Here is a 26,600-nt window from a genome sequence, read left to right as displayed (position 1 = left end):
TATACACTGGGTTAAACTGATGTAATTGTCTTTTGCCCAACCGGAACGCCATACCATGAGTAACGATATCTTTTTCATCAACAAGCAAACACGCAGGTGGAAACTGCTCACTCCTCCATCGTGACAGCAGGAGCCGCATCGCCTCCATCCTCGCCTTCATTCTTAGTACCGCGATTATGATGACGTCTCCTCCGCTTCGGCTTGGGCGCAGAATCACCATCTTCCGTCCTCTCCGTAGACTCCTTACCCTCTCCATCCTCCGTGGCCTGCCTCTTCTTCGCAGGCCTATCCGACTCAGACTCCCTCTTCTTCGGTTTCTTAACACTCAAAGGATTCGGGCCCTTCACCTTCTTAAATCCCTTCTTTTTCTTCTCCCCATCTCCACTCTTCTTCGGAGCCGCATCATCGTTCAACCCAGCCCTGAACTTCCCACTCTCATACCCATCCCTCAGCTCCTCGCTCAACGAACTCATCGGCTCCAAAACCATAACAGACCGCTTCACATAAACAATCGGTACACCGGGGATAGCCCGCGCGGCGCTCCTAAACATCCTCGACTTTCTCAACGCAACCTCAGCCTCATCGACACCGCGCTTCCGCTTCTTGTCGTTCTGCGACGAAGTCTTGGGCGTCGCCGGATCCGCCGTGGCGAGAATATAATGCTCCTTATTCCGCTTGACGTCTGCGGACGGCGAAAGAAGAGAAAGCAGGCACTCTGTTTCGTCGATAGGAGAGGCGTCTTCGTTGTGGGAGCAGTGGCGCAATGGGAGGACGGTGGGCGGGGGGAGTTGTGCGGGACGGACAGGGTTGTTGGTGCGAGGGTTGATGGGTTGGTTGGCCATGATGGCTGCTAGTGAGCATTTTGTGAGGACTATATATCATGTCTTGTTAGTGATTATATTAAGGACATGACCGGTGTGTTATTGGTCTTTGTGGCTTGGTAGGTGGGGTGTGGTTGAGACGTACGAGGCTTGACTTTGCCCTGCAGTGTGCGCTCGAGGTAAGGGAGTAGCTCCATCTTGAAGGAGTGTACGGCATTGAGGAAGTTGGAGTCCACTGTATTCAGTTGTTAGGCGACTTTCACTCTGGGATGCGCTTGGTTGCGGCTTACCTAGGACTTGGTATGGTTCGCGGAACCCGAATGCGAGCTCATATTGATGCATGAGCTTGCGGTACTTCTTTGAGCGTTTGGCCCTCATTTTCACGGGTAGGTGGCGATGAGGGAATTAAGAGTGAGAGTGTTGGGTGGGAGCTGTGTTGGTGATTGCGTCGATTGATTTTCTTAGATCGAAACTTTTTTTCTGATTTTGCCGGGCGGAATGTCGCTACTTTGGATGTGGTCCGTGCGTTATCTAGATTTGGGGGAGTTTGTACGATACTATGACAAAATTGATAGATTGGAAATCTAGACTGAATATGAGTACTCAAGAAAAAGGGAGATATAAAGAAGAAGAAGAAGAAGAAGAACAACAACAACAACGGCAGTATTATCTAATTACATGAATCGTAGTTTCAAAATAACTTAAGCATAAGCAAATCATTCCCCGCCGGCTATTGACTTGCCATGGTTGATATGCATATATGTCCATAACCTCGTGGCTTCGGCATTCATGTGCATGCCTTCTATAGTAACGCTTTTAGTGTCGAGTGCGCAGTGCTTGGATGCTTGGGCGCCTGGTGCGACATGATACGGTTCAGCGTCAACTCGCAGGTGGGAAGGTCAGGAGTAGCTCCCGGTTCTATTAACGTATCGTAGTCCAACCCTCTAGAAACCGATATATGGCGTCGGACGCGTCAGGATAAAACCTGCAGGTGATATGTTTCTAGATGTCGTCTGGTAGTTTGATTGAAGCTTCAAAGCCTATGGCGTGCGTCCGGCTCAAGAAGCCCTCCTCTTGCAGGAACCGACCACCACGCTAATGTCATCCATTTTTCCTGTTGCAAGTCAATCAGCTGCTCACTATATTGCAGGGAGTCTACTTACCCCCCTCAATAGCGAGACCTTCTTCAATTGCTTTCTCCATAAACGGGCTCTCAGCGAACGGATCCTGGGCAATAGCCAGAGCGGATTTGAGCAGCTCGCGCGCCACAAAGACCATGCGTTCTTCTGCCAGCACCTCCGGGGGAGCCCACTCAAGGTCTGTATTGTCATACCGTCCCTGGTTCCACTTCTTGATGCTATCAAGCGTGATGGACAATATTTCATGTTCCCAAAGATTGTCTAGAACGCCGTCGGACACGGCAAGTACGACATCCTCCTCCTCCAAATCCACTTGAGACATCACTGCATCCTTCCGCGGTGTGTCCACGCTGTTGGTCCCCAGCTGCATCGGGCAGTCGAACCAATGCCATTGTTCCTTGGTCCGAAACAGGATCTTCTCCTCGCTTGGACGGATCACCATCAACTTGCAATCGCCTACATTGGTCACGTAAAGTAAAGGCTTCTCGTTTCCCGTCTCATCGCAGGTCCAATGTAAGATCGCAGTGACGGAGGTCGTTGTTCCGTACCATTCGTTAGGGTCGGTCGTTGCCCTGATGGTTTCTTCGTAAGCACGTTGGAGGTACTCGACCGGATCCAGCGGCGCATCACTATCAACTCCTCGTTCGACTTCTAGAGCCCAGAAATGCAGTAAAAGCCTGGACCAGAGTCTATCCGAGCATCAAAATGAGCATGACTCATCCCCTAGGAGACCCAACAGTCAAGGAAGCAGAAACTCACGCAGCATGACCTCGTGGCTTGGTAGCCCATGCCCCCACGCCATCGTCGACCCCGAGGAAATTATCCGCAACCAAAACGGCATCGTCGCCGTTGTTCAGCCCCCTGACTAGTTCGCCCTTGACGGATAATCTCTTATCCTGACTGTGGTAGTGGGTAGTCAACGGGTCGGAAAAGGACGAGGACGGCGGGGACAGGAACGGTGGGGGGAAGGGGCGCGACGGCCGTTTGGCGCAGAGCGCATACCCCGTCTGGAAGCAGAATGGAGATTTCCTAGATCCGGAACTGGGGAACGGAGGAGGGCGATCCGGCACGGGAGTGGTGATGCCGTAGGACGGCCATGCAGCACGGCTATACCATCGCACCCCGGTTCTGGGTCTTCTGAAGTTTGCGATCCACTGTGGATTTCGCGGCCACGGAGATGCAAAGGAGGATATTAATACAGTCGCCGAAGTCGATACGTTTTTGGGCACCATGCCCGCTAGAACGGTTTTCTTTTTTGTGGTAGAAGAATAACAAGTTGCACGGGAGTCTTGACTCCTCACTCCGCGCACGATTTACCTTGAGGTAATTTATTTTTCTTTCCTCTTCTTCCCGGTTTGCTGGGACAATACCATGCTGGGATAATCGCGATAGTAGCGGTGGAATGATCAGCTTTTTTCTGGATCACAGGTTACGTTTGTTGAGCCAGTGAGCATTCAGGCACATGGCATGCTGTGACTAATAATAACCCTTCAGCTTAGCCATTTAGTTCAGTCAAAAGTTTGGCTTTTCTGTTGGTGTTGGGACGTTTTTTATTTCCTTACATGTTCCGAGTGTTACCGCGTACATTACATCATAGGGCAAGGTACGGTCAAGGTACAGCGCATCAGATTACAAGAATAGTATCTTTGGGCCAAATGGGGGCCGCTAAAGCAGCTTGTAGTTAGTTACATCTCCCTGATCGTCATCAATCGAGTCGAATGATGCTGTGGATCGCCCTACTATCCCCCAATCTGTAGAAGAATCTGGCCTCATATCATCCCATATCCCCCCCCTTCTTCCCGAAACAATCAATGAGTATCATCCCATATCAGAGCTTCGATCCTCACTCGAGGACTTCACCCCGTTAGCCTTGCGGGGCGTTCGGCGCTGGGCTTCGATCTCACTGTCCACTAAAAGAAATGCCCGGTCCAGCTCCAACGCGATCTCGATATCATCAATGTCTCGTTTAATTAATGAAGCGCATTCGAAGATCGCCTTTGCAAGATTGCCGCATCGGGTAGCGAAGTCGCGTGTTCCCGGGGCCTTGCGATGTTTCGCAAGCATTATCTGCATCATACGGTCTGCGCAGGGACAGGGACGTTCGGGGTCCGAAGTACATTCCCAGGAACAGATGCACGATGAGCGACAGATGCATTTTCTCTCCTTCATGTAGTCGCTCGGGAGACGTCGCTCGTCCACGCGCCTGACGTCTCCGATGCCTTTGCCTTCCATCTTGGCTAAAGCTGCCTGGCGATGGTCTTTGACGAGCTCCCGCTCCCAAAGTTCCGGATCGGTACTGTCGCGGTCAACGAATGGAAGATCCGAACCAGTAACTGTCAATACAGCCTCCGGTTTGGGTATAAAAGAAAGGTACTTCTCGGACTGGACTGTGAGGATCTCCTCCGGCGGTATTTGATAAAGGAAGGTGTCGTGGTTCCACTTGGAACGGAACTCGGATGAGGTGTCGCTCACAATTCCCATAGTATAACGGCGGTATCCGAGGAGATCGTCGAGGAAGAACTCTGTGCCAATTGCCCTCTCCATGGCACGGCGGATGAATTCATCCTGGTGAACTCTGATGAGATTCACATTGACATGGTTGCAAACAGTTGGCGCTTCGAGGGTGTCTTTGCAGTGCGCGAGGATCTTCAGCAAATGATCGGGCTCTGGGAGAGTGAACCCATCCTTGCGGGATGTGCGTCGGAGTTCCAAGTTGAAGTAAGTTGACAAGTCGACGTTCGCTATCTCCATTACCAGCCTCGCATATACGGAATAATAAAGACTCTCAACGGCCTCAATAAGCTCAGTAATCGAGTTGGACGTCACAATTTCTTCCGCACGTCTGATATGGGCCGGAACACTGTCAGGGATGTCTTCCACCTATGGTTGCAGTCAGTTCAAATCCTGTGACAGAGGGTAGCCAGATTGATGGCCGAGCGCACGGCCGGTCACGTACCTCGATCCCATAATACCTGAATATTGTGACGATGATCTTGGCGACGGTGTAGACTTTGGAAAAGACAGACAGCACGCTGTGGAGCCAGTCGGATGCATCGTCATCAATAGCACCTTCGAGGGCCTTGACAGCTTCAGAAAATATGTTCCACTCGGGAGAACTAATCGTATAGGGCAGGGCAGGGCGCGGAATTGGCGCCATGAGCTTGCACCTTGTCAGTTCCCACACAGTAAGTCGGGTTTCAGGACAGCTGACTTACAGCAGATGAATATGAAGTCTCTGTGCTGTCGGATTGGCGGTAGAGTAAAGCCCCGCGGCATCTGTTTTCTTGCTCTAACAGAGCCTGGGAGTACATGTAAAAGCCATCTGTATGTTCGCTGGTAGTGGAGGACTCGAATGACAGAAACGTGTTGCGCTCATCCGATCGCGATCGCGATGCTCGCCTGGGGAAGATCTTGTTCAGAGCAGAGTCCCAGAAATGGGATGCAGACCTGTATCTCTTCATACTGGTGACTCGGTATTCTGAGAAGGGTTCGTTTGGCAATGCATCGACGTGAGGTTAGGTTTGAAGAGAATCATCCGAAGATAAGGTGAGAAGATATCCAGAAGCGGCAGAAGGCAAGATGCGGAGTGAAGGGATCCATACTCTAGACGGTGAATGAATGTCTCAAACATTGTCAGTGGAGAGGGAGAGATAGTGGTTGGTGTTACTGTCCATTTGGAGGGGTGAAAGCGTGAATACGGAGGGTGTGTCAGAGAAAAAAAGATAACAGCTTGAACTCATGTTCTTTGGCTGTTCCTGCATCTTGTGGTGCTCGGCTTTCGCTTCCATGTCTGCTCATTCTGGGACGTATAGACAGAAATCAAAGGTGAGTATTGAACTCTCTAATCTTTGCACTATCCAACGAAGCCGAGAATCTCAAGCCGTCTCCATGAAACAAACAATGCCATTATCTACTTATAGATGTTTGCCATCTCACCAACATTGAACCCCCAGCTGTGCAACACAGCAGGGCTATCCACAACCCAAAGAATCTTCACGAATGTAGTACACATTGCAGAGACTCTAATACACATCATACACTCTTAGCTATGCTGCTGTGTCTCCTTGGGCTGATTGGATAGCAGAGCCCTATGCTTGTCAATAGGACTACATATCTATGAATTGCCATGAGTTTCAGCCCACCGTGTAACAACTAGAAATAGCGCCAACGAGTGTGGAGGTTGCCACGTAGTTCATAGGGTACAACTGCTCGAGTACAACACACAGGATTCAGTACTGAAGTTTATTCCATAGAGTGAGACGATAATAGTGACATATACGAAAAGACATATCAAGTATTGATTACATTAGGGTAAAGATAAGAACGGTTCTATCTGTCAATCGTCAAAAGCCATGCTGTTGCTGAATGAAACGCCGTGGTTCTGGGTGACCATGAATGCAACGACTCCGGGAGAGAAATGCTTAGGAAGAAGTGGGTATGTGTGATTGAATGAGGGAAGGAACAAATACAAAATGAGACATCATCACGTCGTAAATGCCAGAATCAGACAGGCAAGTAGAAAACTACAGAAAGGTAGGATCAACCTCGATAGGGGTATCTTCTTCATAGTTATAGAACGGCAACGTAATATCAGGGATTTTCCAGATTAATTTGTTTGCCCGTTCAACATACTCAGACGGAATATTCATGCATTTGCTGAAGGAGAGGGACTTCAGGAGTCATGTACTGTTAGCCTGCTATTGCAACTAGTACTCATCAGGATGGACTTGACACTCACTTTCAGATTCCTCAAGCCTCTCACCCATTCAAGGCCACTATCACAAGCTTCGTCTGCAAAGTCCTCATAGTCATCAACAGGATGTGTGAGAATCTCGTGGCAGTTCTCCAACCAGAGAACCTCAAGTCTATCCCCCGGGGCATAGCCGTTATCTGTTTCTGCCGGGTCGTCCGGATCTTGTTCAATGCCTCCCAACCAATTCAAGAAATCTGGCTGTGCACCATGGCAGGTTTTCAATTTCAACACTGTAAGATTAGGGTTTTTCTTCACGAGCATCGTCAACTGCCACGGTGTAATGCCGGTGCGCTCCAGTATCAAGGTCTGCAACCCGGAAACACCGATATGCTTGTACTGTCCTATTCCAATGAGAAGGTTCCACGCAATGCTGCATGGAGCCGGATACCGCCAGGTACTCGGCTTGATATGGCCATCTCTGATGTGCTGATGTTCAAAGCGAAGCGCCAGGTGACGCAACCCATACTGGCATCTGGTACCTAGTGCCATTGCGCTCTCGATGTCGATATCGTACGCCATGAACTCGAGCTTTACGAGTGATGGCCCGTACCGATTCACTACTCTAGAGAAGATTCGGTTCTGGGTTCGAACTATGTGTTCCTGCATCATCGATGGATCCCTCGGACATCGGAGTTTTGCGCCCTTCGTCTTGCTTAGAAGTTTAGAAGGCAGCGTCTGTTTTATAGACTTGACTTTCGGCCGGATAATGGAGATAGTGTAATCAGAGCCGACCTCCCTTTCGACGGGAAAGGCTTCCCCCAGTTCTTCCCCCACTTGATCTGCCTTGATCCAGCCCGCCTGGAGACAAGATATTATGGAATGGGTTCGCTTCTCGAAGACCCCCAGTCGTAGACATCGGAGGCAGAGAATGTGCGATCGGTGATTGGTGTGACACGTCTCCCCAAAAGCCAGCACTGACTCAAAAGGCAGGTACGAAAGAATCTGAAGGACTATCTCCAGGGGGAGAGAACTGAGTCTGTCAGACATGGTGGGCTTGTATGGTGACTTCCAAATAGTTGGGTATGACTCGGGCACTTGTTCTCTTAGACGATACGAAACATTAGTCACTTAACTTCTGCTGATCTTAAAGGCGTCCTGATAGGCAAAAGAAAAGGAGAGATAAAAGTTCAAAGAAGGAAAGAGGGTCTGGGAGGGAGGGAGGTTCGCAAGCCTGCCTTGGTCAATGACAGGAGCGTTCGAACATCGCAAAGAGATCAGCGATGGAAAAATGAAGGGGGCTATGATAGGTTATTCTAAGAGTACAAAGCCATTAAGTGAAGCAGGCATGATCTATCAAATGCCTCGGTGTGAAGAGATATCAATTCCCTATCGTCGTATGCTTTCAAGGGATAAGAGCTGCTTAGTTGGCAACAGCGGTGTTGCAGGGGGGAAATGAAATAGAATAGAATAAAACAAAATTAAGAAACAACGTAAAATGGAAGAAAAGTACATGAAGGATTATAAGGAGTACATATATTAAATTATGTTAAATCAGGTATTTCTCAAGGCCAAAAGGGAATCAAGGAAACATTGGAGACATGAATGTCTGTCATCGCGCCAGAGAAGAAAACACAACTTACAGGTCAGCCAATAGTGATATGGCCTGAATTGTACAATTGAATATGCCGAGTTGTATTATCTATTGTCATTCCAAGGGTGAAATGCAGTAAATCCCAATGCCGTCCATGCAGGGAAGAAAGTTTGATATGAGGCAGCACAAACTTGAGGTAAGTAGAGCCCGAAGAGAGAATGCGCGGTGGATCAACTTCAGGTTAAATGATGTCAAGTAGCCGCTGGACATTGGAATCCATAGGGATAAATCGTCCCCAGTCAATCTTACTTATGGGCTGGCCACATGAACTCCCAACTTGGCCGCATACCGTGATCGACTTCCCGAACCCCTGCAATGTCATTCACTTCCCACAGGTGAAAACTAATACCTCAAAGGTCAAGTAGAAAGCAAGTATGCGGGAGACAGCGGATTTTGGGGCAAAGAAATTCCCTGGGGTTGGTGATTGGATGCCACCAAAGTTGTTCGTGGTGGTTGCGTGCTGGATAAACACCCATATGAATCAGTGGACGTACAGGAGTCTTTTAAACAGACAGAGTAACATCCTGCGAGCCTTGGGGTGGTATTTTTGTTTTATTTACTTGCTTTCTTTTTTCCTTTCCCCGCTAGACCCATAATTAATTCATTTCTCCATTTTCTTCTTTCTTTTTCTTTTTTTTTGTTAAAATGACTTTTTGTAGTAAGCTTCTTGGGACGCCAAGGAGAACCGATCCTGACTGTCGGAATTAGAAAAAGCAATTATGATGTGTTATTGACTTTTTCCCACCGCATGAAGCCTTTGTAATAGGTTACAGAAGGTTCAAGTCAGCCGCGTTAAGATCTCACCTTCTGGACACCGCTGAGGACCACAAGCATTCCAGAGTTGGACAGAGCTATACTCGTCTAGGGAAAAGGATGTATCCGCCGTTCAGCCCTCCTTGCAGCGGGGGAGGTGACACACGACCAGATCCCCGGTACCATCCATCCAATTGAGGTCTCCCAGCTGATCCGATATAGTAAGACGGGGTGATCATTCTGCGTATTCACTATTCACTAGTTGTCGCACCGCCAGGGGGGGTGGTTACACTTCCCCATTTTCAGACGTCCCGACGATCCGTTATTGGCCCCCAAGAGGTCTTTGCTTTTTGCTAGCTGAGAAGAGGCCCGAGCTGATTGCACCGGTTCTGCGGTTAGTGACACCGAGGGTGCGGTCACTGCTGTGACACGAGTCATGCCCCGCGCGCTCTGGTCGAATCCCGAGCCTCCGTAAGGTTGAGTGCTCCAGACGCCATGCAAGTTCTCCCAGAGGGAAGGGTCAAAAAAGTCAAAATGATTACAACGAAGGAAATGGAAGGGGCAGAACATCGAAACGATCGTCACCGGCTGGATGGTTTATGTTTGTTGGGGGGGGGGGGGCCCTGGGGCAGACGTAGACAGCGGTGAAGAAGTGATACATCACAATGGGTCTATATCCACTGCAATTTTACCAGTCGAGACACGTCCTTCTCTTCACCATTCTCTTTAGGCGGTAAGTTTCGTTGCTTTTTCTTCTCCTGTCGGAGCTCGGTCCCCAATCTACTCCGGAGCATGTAGATTTCATTGAATTAATCATCCATGGGCTCCATCGCATCAGTCCACGATCTCTACCCGCAATAGCTCCCAAGTGCGATTTGCAGGGGTGCAATCGAGATTGTCATCGTTTCACTTCACGGGTGTTGCCTGTCCGGCAGATATTCATTAGATCAGACGGCAACTTGCAGGAGTTCTGTCCTCGGCCGAGTGAAGCAAACACTGTGTGTAACAATCTTGAAAATTAACGTGAGTGGATTGACAGCTGAGTGAGAAGAGCCCGCAGGAAAAACTTTCTCTATTCCTTGCCTCATAACACTTGTATTCGTCTATATACATTCATAGTTTTGCATGGAAATGGGACAGTTAATCGCCTAATGACAACGACCATTGTCGCCACAACCCTTCCTGATCACCTCTGGAGCCTGCGACGTATCTAGCCTGCAGAAGCAAGATGCCTTGATGGGGATATCTGCCACAGCCAGCGCCAGCTTTAGTGTAGGCTCGATCATAGCCGCCTGTTCCGTTTTTCCCAGCCGCACCAAGCATTCATGGTAGCCCTGAAGGGACCAGACATTGTTCGGGTGCCGCCGGGGCCGGATGAGAGTGTTATCCAGCCCAAGGTCAGCCCGATAGACACTCTCAGCCTTCTCTATTTGGCCCTGTTCCAACATAAGAGCAGCGTAGGCATGTCGAGTAGGTTGCATCCAGGCCCAGGGCTCACTGTACGGAAGCCTATCATCCAGCTCGATCGATTTGCGAAGACTGTTGAACGCCTGGTCGTACTCTCCGCGACGGTATTCGATTTCTCCGTCGAGCATGGCAGACGCCACAGCTAAGAGATCGGCGCACTTGCTATTATATGCCCGACGAGTCTCTGGCACACGCGTCCGAGCTTGTTGGAATAGTTCCCGTTCTTGTTCTGCTTCGCTAACTCGTCCCGTCGCTGCATATGCGACTCCCTTGGCATAATGAACCATGGCCGTTTTCACCGTGTACAGCTCTTGGTCATGGGGCAGTTCCATCTGAATAATCTCTTCCCACATACCAAAGCGCACCATGACATGCACGCGCACGGTCATAAAATTCTCCAGCCAATCCGCCATGGGAGGGGATTTCATGCGGAGTACCTCCTCTGGAACAGACGCCTCCATACGAGCCACGGCATCCATGGCAGTTTTGAGCTTTCCGGCGAACATAGCAGCATAGATCAGCGAGTGGTAATCATGGAGGCGGTAGAACGTGTAGAAATTGACGGCCCCTGCGCGACGCAGGAATTTGTCATCCGCGAGGGTTGAGTTATAGTTTGACGCGATGGAACGGCGCCAGTCACCAACCAAGATATCCAGATGAGTAGGCATGTGGTGCAGGTGACCAGCATCCGGAACTAGGTCACGTAAATGGTCGCCAGCATTCATGCCCAGCTCGGGGGTAGGAGACATCTCAATGTAATGGATGTACAGATGCAGAAGACCGGGATGTTGATAAGCACCGTCTTGCTCTAATGCCCGTTCTAGCACTCGTTGGACGTCGGCTGTCGGGGCACCCTTGACAGGCTGGCCTGTAAACAGATCCCACAGGGCCCATGGGGTCAGATTCATCAGCGCATCCGCATATAGCACTGCGATATCCAGGTCGCTGCCGTACTTTTCGTACGCCGATTTCATGGCGGCAGCGTACTCTGCGCTCGGCACTGAGTAGTCGGCCAACGGTGTTTCACTGGGGTAGCGCAGTGTAATGGCGTCGGCGAGCGCCTGCTCCCAGGGCGCGGCATAGACTGATAACTCCTTTGCCCGTTGCGATGCGGCAAAGGCACGTCGTAAGCAAACAGCTAAGTCTTGCGGATCAAACCGATCCCAGCCTTTATTGTAATTGGGCCCCAGTGCATACGCCAATCCCCAGTGAGCCATTGTACATGAAGGATCATGGGCAATTGCCTGTTCAAAACAGTAGGCGCCTTCGATATGATTGAAGGCATAGCACCAGGTCAATCCACGATTGAACCATGTTTGTGTATCTGCGCTGGTTGTGGTGATGGTGTGTCCAAAAGATCCAAGATCATAATATTCAGCACTTGCCGGTACAGCAGGAGAATTTTCGGCAGAGCCCATTTTGATTTGATGAAGAGAACGAAAAAAAAAACGAAAGAGATGAAGGAAATAAACACCCTGTACAACAACTCACAAGATAGATGAGGAGGGGAGAGGGGAACCTCGGAGTCCTTTTATAGCAGCATTAGACGCTACCCTGTATCATCATACCACTTCCCGCTTGTACGTGCAGATTGGCGACATCCTGCTCCAGCCCATGGATCGGTGTTTGGTTGGAAATGGAGCCAGGTATTGGATATGATTCGTTACGATCTCCAAGCCCACCATAGCCCTAAGTCCGTGGATCCACACCTAACTTCAATCGCCGACTATTGAGTCAAACCATCATTACTAACAATTGATGATATGTAATTCATGACTCTCTCTGACTATCTACTATAATACACGAAATTCAGCTTTTGGCATTTTGTGCAGAAGAGTGCAATGTCCACGCGCAGTCTAAAGTCTATACCAGTTCTGCTTATAGTCCTTTTCCTCTCACACTAATTCTCTCCATAACACACCTGCTCCCGACCCAATTCAGGACAATGTAGCAAAGCAAACCCCTTCAATCTCCCGTACCATACCAACGACGCCCTCGAAAGCAACATCCGCTCTCATGGACGCGCTCAATGATTCAAGACCATGTCGTAGCTCCTCAACCAGCCGCTCAGCATCCTGCACCTCTGAGCCTGGCTCAGGCTGGCTCAATAGGTGATAACACGCCTGCAAGTCGCCCGAAGACAATGAGGCGCGTACTCTTCGTAGAAGCATCGTGAGGGCATAGAAGCTTTGCATCTGGCAGCAAGCCATATATGGAAGTGATCGAGGACAGAATCGAGACAGAGAGGACCCAGGTAATGCCTCGCTATCGGCAGGTGCATCGGTATAGTATAGATTTGGTGGTGTTAGGTTGCGGAAAACTCTGGACACGGCGAGTGATGATTTCAGGCATATAGCTGCGGACTCCTGCTCCGTGAAGGGAAATGTCGCGTTGATTTTGGTTATCCGACTCGGGGATAGGGGGTATGAGATGTTCAGAAAGTCGATACGGTTGATTGAGGTGAGACCACAGTGTTCACCTAGAAATAAAGGGTGATCCAGGAAAGCCCTGAACCGATGCAATCTGATTCGAGCGCTAGAGGCAGAATGAGTCAGAATACCAATTTCTTGCGTTGATGAAGAATCATCTGTGTGGGTGGGCTAGGTAGGTAAGGACTCACCTGTGAATTAAGGCACTTGTAATTGCCCATAGGTTTCGAGGAGCGAAACATTCGGCTCCTTGCCGGTTTGTTACACATCGATATCGATCGGAATCGGCGGCGAGTGATGATATCAGAGAGTTAAGCTCGCGAATACGATCAATTAGGGTGGGCGGTTGACTAGATCTACTGTCCTCTTTCTCGAGCTCCTTTGCTAGGTTGCATGTCCGAAGAAGTGTATCTTGTGCTTTTGCCAACAATGGCCAGGGCTGGTGTATGTGTAAGTAGAGAATTAGGGGCTACAGTCAAATGGGGGGCCACACCTCAAGACAGCCACGGAATACTGGGTATGGTGTGCTGATCCGAGGATCATTGATGAGGATGATCGGACTCTGGCTTAAGTTAGTTGAATTGTTGATAAACTAAGGGTGACAATGGGTCAGTTTCCATTTCCATATTCATGTAACTTACCGAATTATTAAGGATCGAAGAATGATAATTGAGAAACATCTGCACCAAGCAAGTAGTCTGTGAGTAAGGTGAACGGATGCCAGGGCAGGTAAACTGACCGTCATCCACCAGGCTCGACTTTGTGCATCTGAACAGCCCGGTTCGTCCGGATCGGTAGTGTGTAATGACAGATCCACCGCGGTTGTCAGCGCCTGGTTAGCTCGAGCGCGCATCTTCGAGAAGTTGCCCCGCTGGCAAAGCTCGTACATGCCCAGCAATACAAGAGCCAAGATGGACTCCAGCTTCCGCGGGAGATCGGGGTGCAGCGAGCTCCACCGGGTCGGACCGCCAGCTGTAGTTGCCGGTTCGGGGACGTCAATCCAATTTTCAATGTTGCTCATTGCGGCATGTGCATAGAGTTCGGCGTATGACTGGCGGGTCCTGACTGCAGCTTCAGACATGGAATGTGGTTCTTCTGGTAGAGGAAATAGTACGAGGAGCGCGGACAAAGCCAACGCAAAGGGAGACGTCGGCCAGTAAGGCAAGAATGCCTGATTTGCTTGAACGGTTCGCAGCGAGATCACAAATGGGCGGTCCTCATATTGAGCAACCGCCGGTGGGGGCAACACCGGAAAGTATGGGTGGATAAAAACATAGTAGGCGTTGACCCTTAAGCCACAGGGTACTGTATTAGTGGCTACATCAAGAAGAATGTATGGAAGGTTTTAGCTTCAACGTACAGATCCGCCTCACATCCATATGCTCGTATTGCGAGTGACCCCAGCTCGAAAGCTGGATTACTGTTTTCGTCTGCTGCGAGATCACTGGCGGATAAATCTCTGACATCCTGGATATTGGTGAATGGATAGGGAAGACCTTGCGTCTCTATTGGGCCCGATGGTAAGGATGGGGATGGCGTATCGGTTGCAGCAATGGCACGCTTCCTTGCCTTGAAGGCATTCCCTTTGCGCGCCCCGCCTCGTCGACTGGGCCGATAGCGACACTCCCGGCGATTGTTGTAGCACTGTTATTCTCTACGTTAAATCTGTCGATAGATGGGTGCGATTCCCCTTACATTGGTACAAGGATTCTGCCCATCGCAACGGGTCTTGATGGCACGGCTATGCAAATGGTCAGTTCGATCAGGCAAGATGAAAATAGCCAAGATCAACGATGGTTGTTGACCCACCATGGCAGACATGCCAGTTTCACAGGGGCCTTTATCGGGAGCATTGAAAAGATCCACCTAGGCAGGTGTGTAGTCTCCCTTGCGTATAGCAACAGCAGCTTTTATTCTCAAGACTTGAAAAGCGCAGTCCCCACCTTATCGTTCGAGTTTCTACTGAGAGGGACTGCGCAGTCGCCGGTGGTGGGGCATGTCAAAATCAAGGTGGAGAACTGAATGAGTATGAAATCATTAGGATCCACGGTGAGAGGTTGATATCATCGATCTGTTTGGGGCACCTTTCACATCCGTATCAGACTTGCATGAATATAGAGTAGTTCCAAGACTCTCCACCACGTTCTCCACATAAATCCATCGTGAACCCTAAATTCGGCGACCCGGTTTTTGATCGGCTTGGCGAGGAGGCAAATGCCGGTTTTCAAACACCCCCGGCGATAATATCTAAGTAGGATATCTTAGTAGATGGTTAGGGTATATGTATTTCTAAGCCTGCTATAATATGATTTCCTCTTTGAAATATCGTCTTTCGATTGCGATTTGTGTATTACTATATGCTTCAGCCCGGAGCCGCTTCTCGGATATATAATGGATAAATATACTTCTAACTAGCTTCTTTAATATAATCTATGGCGAACGCCTCCATAAAACCAAAAAAAAAATAACAGTGATAGTACAATTAATTGCAAGCTACATTCACATGCTCCCTTATTATACAGATCTTAATTCTCACCACCGCCAACACACCAAAAACAATCAAGAAGAAAACAATGTCAAGCATCCACAAACTCAAACGAGCCTTACACTGGGTTCAAACCCCAATAATCATCAACGCCCCGATGAGTGGCGCGGCAACCAGCGACCTCGCAGTAGCTGTCACCCGTGCAGGCGGACTAGGGCAGATCGGCTTCCTAGACAGCAAACGTTCTCTGGCAGGGCAGCTCGAACGAGCCAAACACCAACTACAAGACGTCATGAACACGCGCAAAGATACCCCGGAGCCTGTACTTCCAGTCGGCGTGGGGATGATAGTCTTTGATTCTCCGGTTACGCATTGGCTTTCACTCTTTTCCAAGTACAAGCCGGCTGTAGTCTGGTTGTCTTTCGCTGCGACAGACGAATTCAAGCTCTGGACGGAGGGGATCCGAAAGGTGTCACCGTACACTCAGGTCTGGATTCAAGTGGGCAGTGTGAGTGCCGCAGTGGAAGCTGCTCGGGTTTGTCGCCCGGATGCCCTGGTGCTCCAGGGGAGTGATGCCGGTGGACATGGACATGCACTTGGGGCGAGTGTTATCTCGCTTTTACCTGAAGTGGCGGATGTGTTGCGAGATCGGGGCATTGAAGATGTTTCACTCATTGCGGCTGGGGGCATTATGGATGGGAGAGGTGTTGCTGCTGCGATGATGCTCGGTGCTGCTGGGGTGGTGATAGGGACGCGGTTTCTCGGGGCTGAAGAGACGGAGTTGCCGCATCAGTTTCGGCAAGCGGTTTTTGATGCTTCGGATGGTGGACAAGCTACAGTGAGATCGAGGGTCTTTGATGAGATGTGGGGACCTAGTCCATGGCCGGAGTTGTATGATGGACGATGCTTGAGGAATAGCAGTTATGACTACGTCAAGAGAGGGATGAGTATGAGTGATATGCGGATACAGTTGCACCGCGATCTTCAGGATGCTCGGGGCCAGCAGCTCGACTTCAAGGAAACTGTCACAGTTTGGGCTGGCACGGGTGTAGGCATGGTTAAGAAGAGTGAGAGGGCAGCTGATATGGTTGAACAAGTGCAGTCTGAGGCACGGAGAAGGCTGCAAGATGCAAGTTCTTGGCTCTAGACAAGGCTGTCTTATTTTTCGCTTGCTATGCACTGTTGCATGATGATTCTCTGGGGTACCAAGATGAAGTTACGATACCGTGGTTGACACCTGTGTCGGACGAATATGAAACTCTCGTCGAGTTTTATGTCACATAATGTAGATATATGACTGACAATATATCGATAAGGACATATTTAGAAACCAGCAACAGTGTAGTCCTAGGGTCAGAGCTGATGATTAAGTGATAAATTATGTTTTCCATCACTGATATTGTATTTAGTAGCTCCGATGGACATGAGCCACCGTTGATGTCTCTCTCGCCATTGCAATTATACTATCTTGCTCTCTTCTCATCATTTGGGCAAATTAGTAATCGGGAAGCAATTCTAGACAGAAAATACTCGGCCTTTGCTTGTCTTTTGTCCTGACTACGTATTGCCTGGTTCTGTTCAGACGCCGAGCGGGCCCACCTTTATCACATTGGCCTTTGAGGGACAGCAAATAATCTATAGTTCGAATTCGCGATACGTCAATATTGATTATGTTACTGATTCTTATCATGTTTCCGCGTGCAGCCACATCTCGTGGATTATAGTGAGGGGTGTGGCGCCCCTGTGGTCTAGAAATATAAACACAAGGACTCACAGGCGAATCCCAATTTGAACAACTCTCAATGTTGGATATATCGACTATATAACATCCCATTTACCTTTGAAAAACAATATATCCTTACTCAAGCTTACTATAACCCCGAGAACAATGTCGACTGAACAGCCCGCTGTGCATCCCATCGCCTCAGCCGCCGAATACTACGATCTAGGATCTTTCAAGCGTACAATTACCACGGAAAGCCCTGAAGCCCAGGAATGGTTCAACCGAGGCCTGATCTGGAGTTATTCTTTCAACCATGAAGAGGCCAAGCGGTGTTTTGAGCAAGCCATTACCCATGATCCATCCTGTGTTATGGCATTCTGGGGCTTAGCCTACGCCACAGGCCCTAACTACAACAAATCCTGGCGGCTTTTCGACCCCCGCGACCTCGAAGACAGCTTGAAGGAATGCTACAATGCCTCCCGAAAGGCCAAGGAATTGCTGAACAGCATTACCGTGACTCCAGCAGAACAGGCCCTTATCCATGCAATCCAAGCTCGCTTTCCAGCCGACCATCCGGCCTCCTACGATTTCCCCACCGTGGACAAAGCCTACGCCAACGCCATGAAGGAAGTTTACCAGTGCTTCGGAGACGACGACCTCGATGTAGTCACCCTCTATGCCGACGCATTGATGCACACAGCTCTCCGGAAGATGTTTCATGTACAAAGTGGTCTGCCCATTGCGGGCTCACCCGTCCACGACGTAAGAGCCGTGTTCGACCTGGGTCTACAACACCCCAGCGCAGACGAGCACCCAGGCCTCATCCATTTCTGGATCCATTATCTAGAGATGTCTGCCACACCGGCCGTTGCCCTTCCCACGGCTGACCGGCTTCGCCATCTCGTCCCGGACGCTGGCCATATGCACCACATGCCCACACACCTCGACGTCCTGGTCGGCGACTACCGACGCTCCATAGACTCAAACACAGCTGCCGTCCACGCAGACGAGAAATATCTCGCCAAAAATGGTGCAAAGAACTTATATAGCTTCTACCGCCTGCACAACTACCACTCTCTAGTCTACGCGGCCATGCTAGCAGGCCAGTCTAAAGTGGCTCTCAGAACCCTCGACCAAATGGAATCCTCGCTCACAGACGACGTGCTCCGTGTCAAGACGCCACCGCTAGCAGACTGGCTAGAATTCTTCAAAGCAGTCCGCATACACGTCTACATCCGCTTCGGACTCTGGGACGAGATCAAGAATCTCCCCCTCCCCAACGACCAAGACCTTTACTGTGTAACCACCGCAATGACCCACTACGGCAAGGGCATAGCCTGGGCTGCAACAGGAAATGTCCCTGAAGCCAACAAGGAGCGCGAACTCTATCACGCGGCCGCGAAACGGGTCCCACCGTCAAGAAAAGATTTTCCAAACCTGATTTCCGATGTTCTGAAAGTAGCGACAGCTATGCTGGACGGCGAAATCGAGTACAGACGAGGTAACTACGACTGTGCTTTTGAGTCTCTGCGCGAGGCTATTCATCACGATGATTCGCTGATGTATACCGAACCGTGGGGGTGGATGCTTCCCACGCGCCATGCGTATGCGGCTTTGATGCTGGAGCAAGGTCATGTGGAAGAGGCTGCTACTGCTTATGCGCAGGATTTGGGACTGGATGATGCGCTTACGCGGGCTCATCAACATCCGAATAATGTTTGGGCTTTGCATGGGTATCATGAGTGTTTGGTGAGGTTAGAGCGGACAGCTGAGGCGAGGATTATTAAGCAGCAGCTTGATGTTGCTTTATCTGTTGCGGATATTCAGATTAAGTCGTCTTGCTTTTGTAGGTTGGGTGTTCCTGGTGCGAAGGAGGGGCTTCCGGCTTGTCATAGGCCGTGAATGTACGTATATGTCTTGCGGGGTGCATATAAATTCCGGAGGTATGTATAGAGCCCTGAAAGTAAGGAATCAACCACGCTGTGGCTACTTCCGAAGTAAACGTTGGACGGCAATTGTATGCACATATGTGAAGATCTCATAGGACGTATTTAGCTGTGTTCTGCGGTTTCAGTTAATTGTTCCCGTGGATCTCTTTCGGGCTAACGGAATGTTATAGATGAAAGGGGTGAAGAGAAAAAAGTGTTTTGCTGCAGTCTATACATTCTCAATAAATCACATCGCGGCTTGCTGTTGCACCTCCGGCTCCTCTGCCTAGAATCAAAATATACAATACGCCTAACTCTGGACCCGGAATGTCCGGCCACTGGCCGTCTTCCTTTCCCGCTCCTCGTTTTCTGGCCGGGCTCTGTTGAGGACTATTATCGGTCAGTATCCAGTAACTCAGCAACAGTATTTGTTCCCACTTACCCTGGAGGAAGTCGGCTGTCCTCTTGCGCATACGGGTGTGGATGTATGCCTATGGAAGTAAGTAAATAGTCCGACACTTGTATTGATAACATGGGACGGTACCTTGGAGGCCTTAATGTGGTAATGGAAGTAATCCCGGAAGATTTGGATGTGGGAGATGTTTTCGTAGCGGCGCTGAGGAGTCAAGTGACGGGGGAAGAGAACTGTATACTGTTAGGACTTGCGACGGTTGGGCAGAAACCGGGTGTATTACCGAAAGTGACGTAGCTGGTCTTGCCATCGCCGCTATCCTTTAGGCCAGGGACACCAGCCAATTCAAGCGGGGGATCGTTCCGGAAAAGGACTTGAGGGGCATTTTGCAGAGTCAAGGCACGACGTCTGGCATCGACAAACTCCTGGAGGAATACCTTGCCGAAGATACGATCTGTCTCTTCACGGAAGACTGTGCTGAAGATCACTGTAACTCGGTCATGGCTGGCTTTGATGTAGATAGCTTCCTCCTCCCGATAGTGGATTGCCATAACTTCTCCTCCCTCCTTAACACCCTGAGGGGCCACCTCTGTGCTGTATTTTGAAGCTTCTTCCGATAGCTTGGCGAAGTCATCGAAAGCTCTCTCGAACGGGGCAGCCATTGCATTCCGCTTCATCAGCGCAAGTCGCATTATGAGGTCATCTTTGGCTTCCTGTTCCGCGGGGAGATTCTCCAAATCAATAAGAACCGAGAAGTCATAGCCGGGTTCGGGGGCGACGATGTATGGGCCGTATTCCCTCTCCAGCACCTGTTGGGCACCATATTGGACAAGCTCTCGGAAGCATTTCACGTTGATGGAGATAAGGATCTTAGTCTTGGATTCGGGGGTAGACAGGTGAAAGGTAACTCCGTCGAAATCTGAGGCAATCTGGTCGATTGAAACTGGCGGGGCTCTAAAGGCACCAAACAGTAGTCAGTAACGGCTGCATTGCGTATACGGGGCGAGGCGGGGGCAGCTGTACCCTGAGAACCGCTCCGTGAGGAGGGCATGGATGAGAACGTTGTGGTAGTCGAGAAGAAGCATGATGGCAGGACCATAAACCGTAGCAAAATATCCAGGGTCTGTCTTGCTCCTTCAGTTGTTTATTTCACCGTGGAAATGTAATGATTGAGTTGAATGTCTCTGCCTCGAGCTGGTACTTCGGGGAGTAGTTACGTTGGATGTTTGGGGGGAACGGCAGGCGGTGGGGAATGCGGCCGGTGGTCTCTGTCGCCGCCCGTAGTTTTCTCCGGCCGTTTGAGCCTATCGATAGCAATCGCTCTGGAAGCTCCCAAATTTTTTCTGTACTCGGACATTCAACGATGGTGAAGTCATATCTGTAAGTCTACTCATCTAAAAGCCCTATATATAACTCCGGTTCATTACTGACGTTTCCGATTACAGAAAGTTCGAGCATTCGAAAACTTTCGGGCTCGTAGCCTCCGCTACGTCAAATGCGATTTGGGCCCGCGATGATGAGTTCTCTGGCGCTGCCCGCCAGACGGGCTCCGGACGAGCCATTGTGGGTGCTGGTGAGGAGGTTCTCTGTTGGGATATAAAAAAGGGTGAATTACTTGGGAAATGGCAAGATTCTTCGTGCAAAGCGCAAGTTTCTGTGCTCACCCAAAGCAAGACGGATGAGGATATTTTCGCGGTCGGGTATGTTTCTGGTTTTGAACGAATGGTGTGGGCTATTGTTCTGATTGAAGTTCTTTCTTGCTCTTAGTTACGAAGACGGCAGTATTCGCCTCTGGGATTCAAGGACCGCGACAGTCATGATCTCGTTCAATGGCCACAAATCTGCCATTACCCACCTCGCCTTCGATAGCGCCGGTGTCCGTCTCGCAAGTGGTTCGAAGGATACGGATATTATTCTCTGGGATCTTATTGGAGAAGTCGGACTATTCAAGCTACGTGGTCATACCGATCAGGTTACATCACTACATTTTCTAGCACCATCCATGGAGTTACTCAATGCTGCTGGACTGAGTGAGCACGCCGGGTTTCTGTTGACAACTGGCAAAGACTCTCTGATTAAGGTCTGGGATCTTTCGTCGCAACATTGCATTGAAACCCACGTGGCACAATCCAACGGCGAGTGCTGGAGTTTGGGTCTCTCTCCTGACCAGAGTGGTTGTATCACTGCGGGAAATGACGGCGAGCTCAAGGTCTGGTCAATCGATGAAAGCGCTCTGATTGAAATCTCAAAAGAGAAAGTTGGATCGGAGGACCGCAGGATTTTGACGGAACGGGGCACATTCTACCGTAATGGAAAGGACCGCACCATTGGAGTCCGCTTCCACCCCCAGGCAGATTATATCGGTATTCACGGCTCAGAAAAGGCAGTAGAAATCTGGCGCATCCGCTCAGAGACAGAGGTCCAGAAGGCTATGGTGAGAAAGCGCAAGAGGAGAAAGGAAAAGGAAGCCCAGCGTGCAGCTGAGAAGGAGGGCACCGTGGCAGAAGCTGACACTGAGAAATCCGACGATATTTCCTCAGCACCGGTCACCGAGGTCTTCGTTTCCCACACCATCGTTCGAACTGGTGGAAAGGTACGGTCTTTCGATTGGATAAGAACAAAGTCGACCCGCAGCATTCAGTTGGTCGCTGCAACCACTAATAACCAGCTTGAAGCCTACACTGTCAACACCGCGAAGGGAAAGAAGGACGAGGATGACGAAGATTACAACCGTAACCTGGCAGTCGATATCCCCGGTCATCGCACTGATATTCGTTCCCTCGCTCTGAGCTCCGACGATCGGATGTTGGCATCAGCCTCTAATGGCAGTCTCAAAATTTGGAACGTCCGCACCCAGAGTTGCCTCCGTACCCTAGAATGTGGCTACGCCTTATGCTCGGCCTTCCTCCCTGGAGACAAGATTGTGGTTGTTGGTAACAAAGACGGTCAGCTCGAGGTCTTTGACATTGCGTCCTCGACCCTCCTGGATACGATCAATGCACACGACGGCCCGGTATGGTCACTCCATGTTCACCCTGATGGCAAGTCCGTAGTTAGCGGCAGTGCGGACAAGTCTGCAAAGTTTTGGAACTTCCAGGTCGTCCAGGAAGAGATTCCAGGCACTAAGAGGACCACGCCCCGGCTCAAGTTGGTGCATACTAGGACCCTGAAAGTCTCCGATGACATTCTCAACCTGCGTTTTTCACCCGACGCTCGACTACTTGCAGTTGCTCTCTTGGATAATACGGTCAAGGTGTTCTTTACAGACTCCCTGAAGCTCTTCCTCAACCTCTATGGCCACAAACTTCCTGTTCTCAACATGGATATTTCGTACGACAGCAAGCTGATTGTCACATGCTCAGCCGATAAGACAGTCCGCCTCTGGGGCTTAGACTTTGGTGATTGTCATAAGGCCTTCCTGGCACACGAAGACAGTATCATGGGCGTTGCCTTTGTTCCACACAACCGGGATGGAAACGGGCATAACTTTTTCAGTGCTAGTAAGGATCGTGTGATCAAGTACTGGGATGGTGATAAGTTTGAGAATATTCAGAAACTGTCCGGCCATCATGGCGAGATCTGGGCACTGACTATCAGTCATACTGGGGAGTTCGTCGTCAGCGCCAGTCACGACAAGAGTATCCGTATCTGGGAGCAAACTGATGAGCCTCTGTTCCTCGAGGAAGAGCGGGAAAAGGAACTCGAAGAGATGTACGACAACAACCTTGTGGATGAGGAAGATGAGGAAGGCGAGAAGGCCGAAGCCGTTGACGCCGGTAAACAGACCAGCGAGACACTCATGGCGGGAGAACGCATCATGGAAGCCCTGGATCTGGGAATAGAGGATCTGGAAGTCGTGCGCGAGTGGCGTGCTATGAAAGCGGTCCAGCCCAACGTTGCGCCCCCAGACCGCAATCCACTATACTTGGCACTGGGCAACATTTCCGCCGAGCAGCATCTTCTCAATGTCATTCAGAAGATCCCTGCCGCAGCACTCCAGGATGCACTACTTGTTTTGCCTTTCTCGAAGGTCCCTGCGCTCTTCACCTTCCTGAACATCTGGGCCGACCGCGAGTGGAACATCTCTCTTACATGCCGCGTCCTCTTCTTCATGCTCAAGACCCACCATCGTCAAATTATCGCTAGCAAGATGATGCGTCCCATGCTGGATAGCATCCGGTCCTCCCTTCGCCGGGTTCTGGCACGCCAGAAGGATGAGATGGGATTCAATCTCTCCGCTCTGCAGTATATCGGCAATCAGGTGAAGGAACACGGCACCAAGGACTACGTCGATGAGGAACAGTGGGAGGAACAGCAGCAGACGACAGCAACGGGTAAGAAGCGACAATTTGTCAGTATCGCTTGATCACCGTCGCGTATCTGTCTCCATGCATGACTGGCGTTGTTATGGCTGCTAAAAAAAGTTTTATATCCTTGGGAGTTGATGTGGAATACTTTTATCAGGTCGTTTCCTAAATTTCATGTTTATGTATGTATATCATGATAAATATAGACTTGTCTGCATTTATAAAGCAAGCTTAATTGCACTACACATGTACAAAAACTGAACATATTGGACAATCCAAACACATAGCCCTAACACCACAGCCTAGACTTTAAAGCTAAAGCCACGAAACCTATACCAAAATACATCAGCACACTGTTCCCAATGCCCTGATATGAAGAATGTAAAACTGGAACAAGACAAAAGCATCTCCAGTCAATCCACAAACCAACAAGTTTAACTCCACTCAGAAGAACCATTATAAGCATCGACGACGAGGATCCCATTGGGTATCCCGTCATACCTCTTCCGGCTCTTCCTAAAAATACCGGTTCTTGAGAAAAATCTTCATCATATAGGAGACTGTTGGTTTGTGGATTGAACTATTGCTTTTCTTCCCCTCCCCCAGCATTTTGAAGCATTGAGGCCTGATCAGGAGGAACAATGATTGGGCATATAGAACCATGATGAGAGAAACAAAGCATTATAGCATACCTGTACTATTAGTAGATATGTGTTGTTTGGTGTAGAGAGCTTTTCATTATGTGGTTGCGAACATCATCAGTTGTTGTGAAGAGAGAGAGCTCTGGAAGATCCAGGAAAAAAGGAAAATTTGGTTGGTGGGTATAGCTTGTCGGCGAATAGATGAGCCGAGGGTGCAAGTTAGTCACGTCTTAGTCATCAGATCTATATCGATGAGATGGAGGGCTTTGAATATTACAACCATCGACTTTCCAACTATTTATAATATTTCCTTGGTCCGATACGTTGAATCAGTTTAATATATGCTATGAGAAAAGTATGTGAAAATTATAATGTCCATTAAAACAGTCGTATATCGTCATCTTTCGTGAAATCATCAGGAGAGCAGAAGACCAGGCTCAATTAAGTAGTACGAGGGCAGTCCATAGGTTTTTTAAGAGTTGGCCTTCATTGTCCCACAGTTTGAGCATGTCCACCATTCCGCCTCCATGAAAGTCTCGCAGAATTGACAGACCCACCCAAGTGGCCGTTTAGCGGTCTTTCTTTCAAGAGCGGCGAGAGTCTCAACGGCATTAGTACGGTTTTTGAAAGTGGGTTGGCCATCCAGGTAGCTTCTCCGGCGCTTATTCTTGTTCTGGGATCCTGAGCTGCTCGGAATCTTGGCAGGTCCAGATACAGAACGTGTATTCGATGGCCGAGGTCGCTCCGCTGTACAGGCATCACAACACAAAAAGCTGGCCGGGTTTTCTAAAGTGCAAGCTGGACACGTCCATGGCGCCTCGAAGAGGCTGTCGTCAACTGTAAGATCTATTGGTTCTGGAGGTTGCGACGGCATTGTAGGCCTAGTGCTCTCGGGAACAAGTGGAGGAGATAAAGTTGAACGGGGCCCAGCCGGGTTCTCATGGCTTGGGGGGACGTAAGAAGGGCCGTATCTCTCCCTCTCTTCTTCCTCAATCAGGTCAATATAAGCCTGCATAATTGCTTGTTCATTTGCGTCGTCTTCCTCAGCCTTCGTCCGGAAGCCATTTCTAGACGCTTCTTCTGCCAGTTCGTTGCTATTTTCCGCTCCCGATGCACAGCCTGTCGTTACATCTATGCGTCTTTGTGCAGCATCCGCGATAACTCGGCGCATGTCTGTTCCTCGTACCGGAGCACCCCCCAGTCGTTGCCCTGACCCAGCGGACAGCGCCCGTCTCTGCTCTGCGGCCGCTTTGGCTTGTCTCCGGACCTCGTGAAGAGGTATCCTACGGCCACCTAGGCGTTTACCTTCAGAAAGGAATCCCTCCCCAGTATAGCCCTTCATAAGAAGCTCTTCATACTCATCGCGTAGCTGGTTCCAGAGAGCATGGAACTCTCGGTTATGCGGCCCATGTACGATGTGACAAAGTCTGCAATTATCAGCAACTAGTTTGCAGCACATATCCAGTTGACTCACTCATGCAGCATCGTATCGACGACTTGTTCGAGCGGGAGGAATTGACGCTCGTCATAAGGGTACCGCAGTCGAAGACATATTTTTTGGCCTTTGTTGATATTAAGCCCAAGGAGGTTTTGCTGATGTGGGTAGAATTCACTGAGCGTCCCTACTTTCCAGGTCCTCCGGCGCATGATAGGTTTGACCAGTGATGCGATCTTTTTGAGCATGGTTAAGGCTTCAGATTCCCTGGGTCGGTGCCTGTCATGTTGATATTCAATGACGAGAGGGTCTATTTCACGCATGTTGAAGCTTATAACAAACAGCAGGACAGATAGTATGATTATTGATTAATAGGCTGGTAAATGAGTGAAAGGCACTGCAGAGCTTATAGCTGCTTCAGATATTTATAATTATTTAGTGGAGCCCAGAACGCAAGACTGATATACGAGCTAAGGAGTTGCACTCTGCCGCAATCCAACAAGGGCGCAGTCACAATTATTAAAGGCCCACGGAACAAGACTCTTGGAGAGGCCGAAGGTGAAAGAAAAAAGCCGCGTCATGAACCTGAGTGGCACTGGTAAAGAATTGATAATCAACAGAAGATTCAGGCACCAGCCTCACGTGACTACACTATTCCAACCTGCCATGGTTCTATGCGGCGAGAGGGGCAAATAGTGCCAGTGATACAGTCCGGG

At 49.7% G+C, this 26,600-nt stretch overlaps 9 protein-coding genes across 9 annotated transcripts; 3 read left to right on the top strand and 6 right to left on the bottom strand.

Moving 5' to 3' along the window:
* Positions 1-107: 107 nt before the first annotated feature.
* Positions 108-5,421, bottom strand: BDV37DRAFT_270413 (uncharacterized protein; the record flags this gene model as incomplete). Its single annotated transcript, XM_032084557.1, has 8 exons — positions 108-871; positions 967-1,056; positions 1,112-1,194; positions 1,981-2,649; positions 2,720-3,197; positions 3,808-4,840; positions 4,917-5,120; positions 5,176-5,421. The coding sequence occupies 8 exons, from the start codon at positions 5,419-5,421 to the stop codon at positions 108-110; spliced, it is 3,567 nt and encodes a 1,188-aa protein (XP_031942986.1).
* Positions 5,422-6,194: 773 nt separating this feature from the next.
* On the bottom strand, positions 6,195-7,798 carry BDV37DRAFT_86150 (F-box protein). The gene is made up of 2 exons (XM_032091350.1): positions 6,699-7,798; positions 6,195-6,630 (listed from the first exon to the last, which is right to left on the bottom strand). The coding sequence occupies exons 1-2, from the start codon at positions 7,698-7,700 to the stop codon at positions 6,484-6,486; spliced, it is 1,149 nt and encodes a 382-aa protein (XP_031942985.1). The 5' UTR covers positions 7,701-7,798; the 3' UTR covers positions 6,195-6,483.
* A 2,118-nt stretch (positions 7,799-9,916) lies between these two features.
* BDV37DRAFT_86043 (tetratricopeptide repeat protein) lies at positions 9,917-12,008 on the bottom strand. The gene has a single exon (XM_032091349.1). It carries the CDS (start codon positions 11,940-11,942, stop codon positions 10,206-10,208), a length of 1,737 nt encoding a protein of 578 aa, XP_031942984.1. The 5' UTR covers positions 11,943-12,008; the 3' UTR covers positions 9,917-10,205.
* Positions 12,009-12,427: 419 nt separating this feature from the next.
* Positions 12,428-15,039, bottom strand: BDV37DRAFT_86039 (uncharacterized protein). The gene is made up of 8 exons (XM_032091348.1): positions 14,763-15,039; positions 14,649-14,694; positions 14,314-14,597; positions 13,693-14,242; positions 13,595-13,633; positions 13,447-13,515; positions 13,145-13,392; positions 12,428-13,059 (listed from the first exon to the last, which is right to left on the bottom strand). The coding sequence occupies exons 1-8, from the start codon at positions 14,804-14,806 to the stop codon at positions 12,462-12,464; spliced, it is 1,878 nt and encodes a 625-aa protein (XP_031942983.1). The 5' UTR covers positions 14,807-15,039; the 3' UTR covers positions 12,428-12,461.
* Positions 15,040-15,526: 487 nt separating this feature from the next.
* On the top strand, positions 15,527-16,585 carry BDV37DRAFT_292886 (nitronate monooxygenase; the record flags this gene model as incomplete). Its single annotated transcript, XM_032089264.1, has 1 exon — positions 15,527-16,585. One exon carries the CDS (start codon positions 15,527-15,529, stop codon positions 16,583-16,585), a length of 1,059 nt encoding a protein of 352 aa, XP_031942982.1.
* A 628-nt stretch (positions 16,586-17,213) lies between these two features.
* Positions 17,214-19,069, top strand: BDV37DRAFT_292884 (TPR domain protein). The gene has a single exon (XM_032089263.1). The coding sequence runs from the start codon at positions 17,327-17,329 to the stop codon at positions 19,061-19,063; it is 1,737 nt and encodes a 578-aa protein (XP_031942981.1). The 5' UTR covers positions 17,214-17,326; the 3' UTR covers positions 19,064-19,069.
* Positions 19,070-19,297: 228 nt separating this feature from the next.
* Positions 19,298-20,685, bottom strand: BDV37DRAFT_244376 (actin-related protein 2/3 complex subunit 2). Its single transcript, XM_032081538.1, has 5 exons — positions 20,525-20,685; positions 19,785-20,455; positions 19,634-19,734; positions 19,532-19,580; positions 19,298-19,479 (listed from the first exon to the last, which is right to left on the bottom strand). Exons 1-5 carry the CDS (start codon positions 20,584-20,586, stop codon positions 19,400-19,402), a joined length of 963 nt encoding a protein of 320 aa, XP_031942980.1. The 5' UTR covers positions 20,587-20,685; the 3' UTR covers positions 19,298-19,399.
* Positions 20,686-20,856: 171 nt separating this feature from the next.
* On the top strand, positions 20,857-24,580 carry BDV37DRAFT_244374 (snoRNA-binding rRNA-processing protein DIP2). The gene is made up of 3 exons (XM_032081537.1): positions 20,857-20,881; positions 20,947-21,201; positions 21,269-24,580. The coding sequence occupies exons 1-3, from the start codon at positions 20,865-20,867 to the stop codon at positions 23,865-23,867; spliced, it is 2,871 nt and encodes a 956-aa protein (XP_031942979.1). The 5' UTR covers positions 20,857-20,864; the 3' UTR covers positions 23,868-24,580.
* A 201-nt stretch (positions 24,581-24,781) lies between these two features.
* Positions 24,782-26,448, bottom strand: BDV37DRAFT_244373 (metalloendopeptidase WSS1). The gene is made up of 2 exons (XM_032081536.1): positions 25,924-26,448; positions 24,782-25,876 (listed from the first exon to the last, which is right to left on the bottom strand). The coding sequence occupies exons 1-2, from the start codon at positions 26,205-26,207 to the stop codon at positions 24,922-24,924; spliced, it is 1,239 nt and encodes a 412-aa protein (XP_031942978.1). The 5' UTR covers positions 26,208-26,448; the 3' UTR covers positions 24,782-24,921.
* Positions 26,449-26,600: the final 152 nt, after the last annotated feature.

The sequence above is a fragment of the Aspergillus pseudonomiae genome (assembly GCF_009193645.1).
Source record: "Aspergillus pseudonomiae strain CBS 119388 unplaced genomic scaffold BDV37scaffold_21, whole genome shotgun sequence".
Taxonomy (NCBI): domain Eukaryota; kingdom Fungi; phylum Ascomycota; class Eurotiomycetes; order Eurotiales; family Aspergillaceae; genus Aspergillus; species Aspergillus pseudonomiae.
This window is presented reverse-complemented; position numbering and strand designations above follow the sequence as displayed.

Bases quoted from the DNA above. Each gene is read 5' to 3' on its own strand.
- BDV37DRAFT_86150 (XM_032091350.1), bottom strand. From the start codon at position 7,700: ATGTCTGACAGACTCAGTTCTCTCCCCCTGGAGATAGTCCTTCAGATT. The intron at 6,631-6,698 runs GTGAGTGTCAAG...TGACTCCTGAAG, and splicing joins GAGGCTTGAGGAATCTGAAA to TCCCTCTCCTTCAGCAAATG.
- BDV37DRAFT_86043 (XM_032091349.1), bottom strand. From the start codon at position 11,942: ATGGGCTCTGCCGAAAATTCTCCTGCTGTACCGGCAAGTGCTGAATAT.
- BDV37DRAFT_86039 (XM_032091348.1), bottom strand. From the start codon at position 14,806: ATGCTCCCGATAAAGGCCCCTGTGAAACTGGCATGTCTGCCATG. The intron at 14,598-14,648 runs GTAAGGGGAATC...AGAGAATAACAG, and splicing joins GGCAGAATCCTTGTACCAAT to TGCTACAACAATCGCCGGGA. The intron at 13,516-13,594 runs GTAAGTTACATG...AACTTAAGCCAG, and splicing joins CTTCGATCCTTAATAATTCG to AGTCCGATCATCCTCATCAA.
- BDV37DRAFT_292884 (XM_032089263.1), top strand. From the start codon at position 17,327: ATGTCGACTGAACAGCCCGCTGTGCATCCCATCGCCTCAGCCGCCGAA.
- BDV37DRAFT_244376 (XM_032081538.1), bottom strand. From the start codon at position 20,586: ATGCTTCTTCTCGACTACCACAACGTTCTCATCCATGCCCTCCTCACG. The intron at 19,735-19,784 runs GTAATACACCCG...AACAGTATACAG, and splicing joins GACCAGCTACGTCACTTTCG to TTCTCTTCCCCCGTCACTTG. The intron at 19,581-19,633 runs GTACCGTCCCAT...TTACTTCCATAG, and splicing joins ACCACATTAAGGCCTCCAAG to GCATACATCCACACCCGTAT.
- BDV37DRAFT_244374 (XM_032081537.1), top strand. The intron at 21,202-21,268 runs GTATGTTTCTGG...TCTTGCTCTTAG, and splicing joins GAGGATATTTTCGCGGTCGG to TTACGAAGACGGCAGTATTC.
- BDV37DRAFT_244373 (XM_032081536.1), bottom strand. From the start codon at position 26,207: ATGCGTGAAATAGACCCTCTCGTCATTGAATATCAACATGACAGGCAC. The intron at 25,877-25,923 runs GTGAGTCAACTG...TGATAATTGCAG, and splicing joins GTCGATACGATGCTGCATGA to ACTTTGTCACATCGTACATG.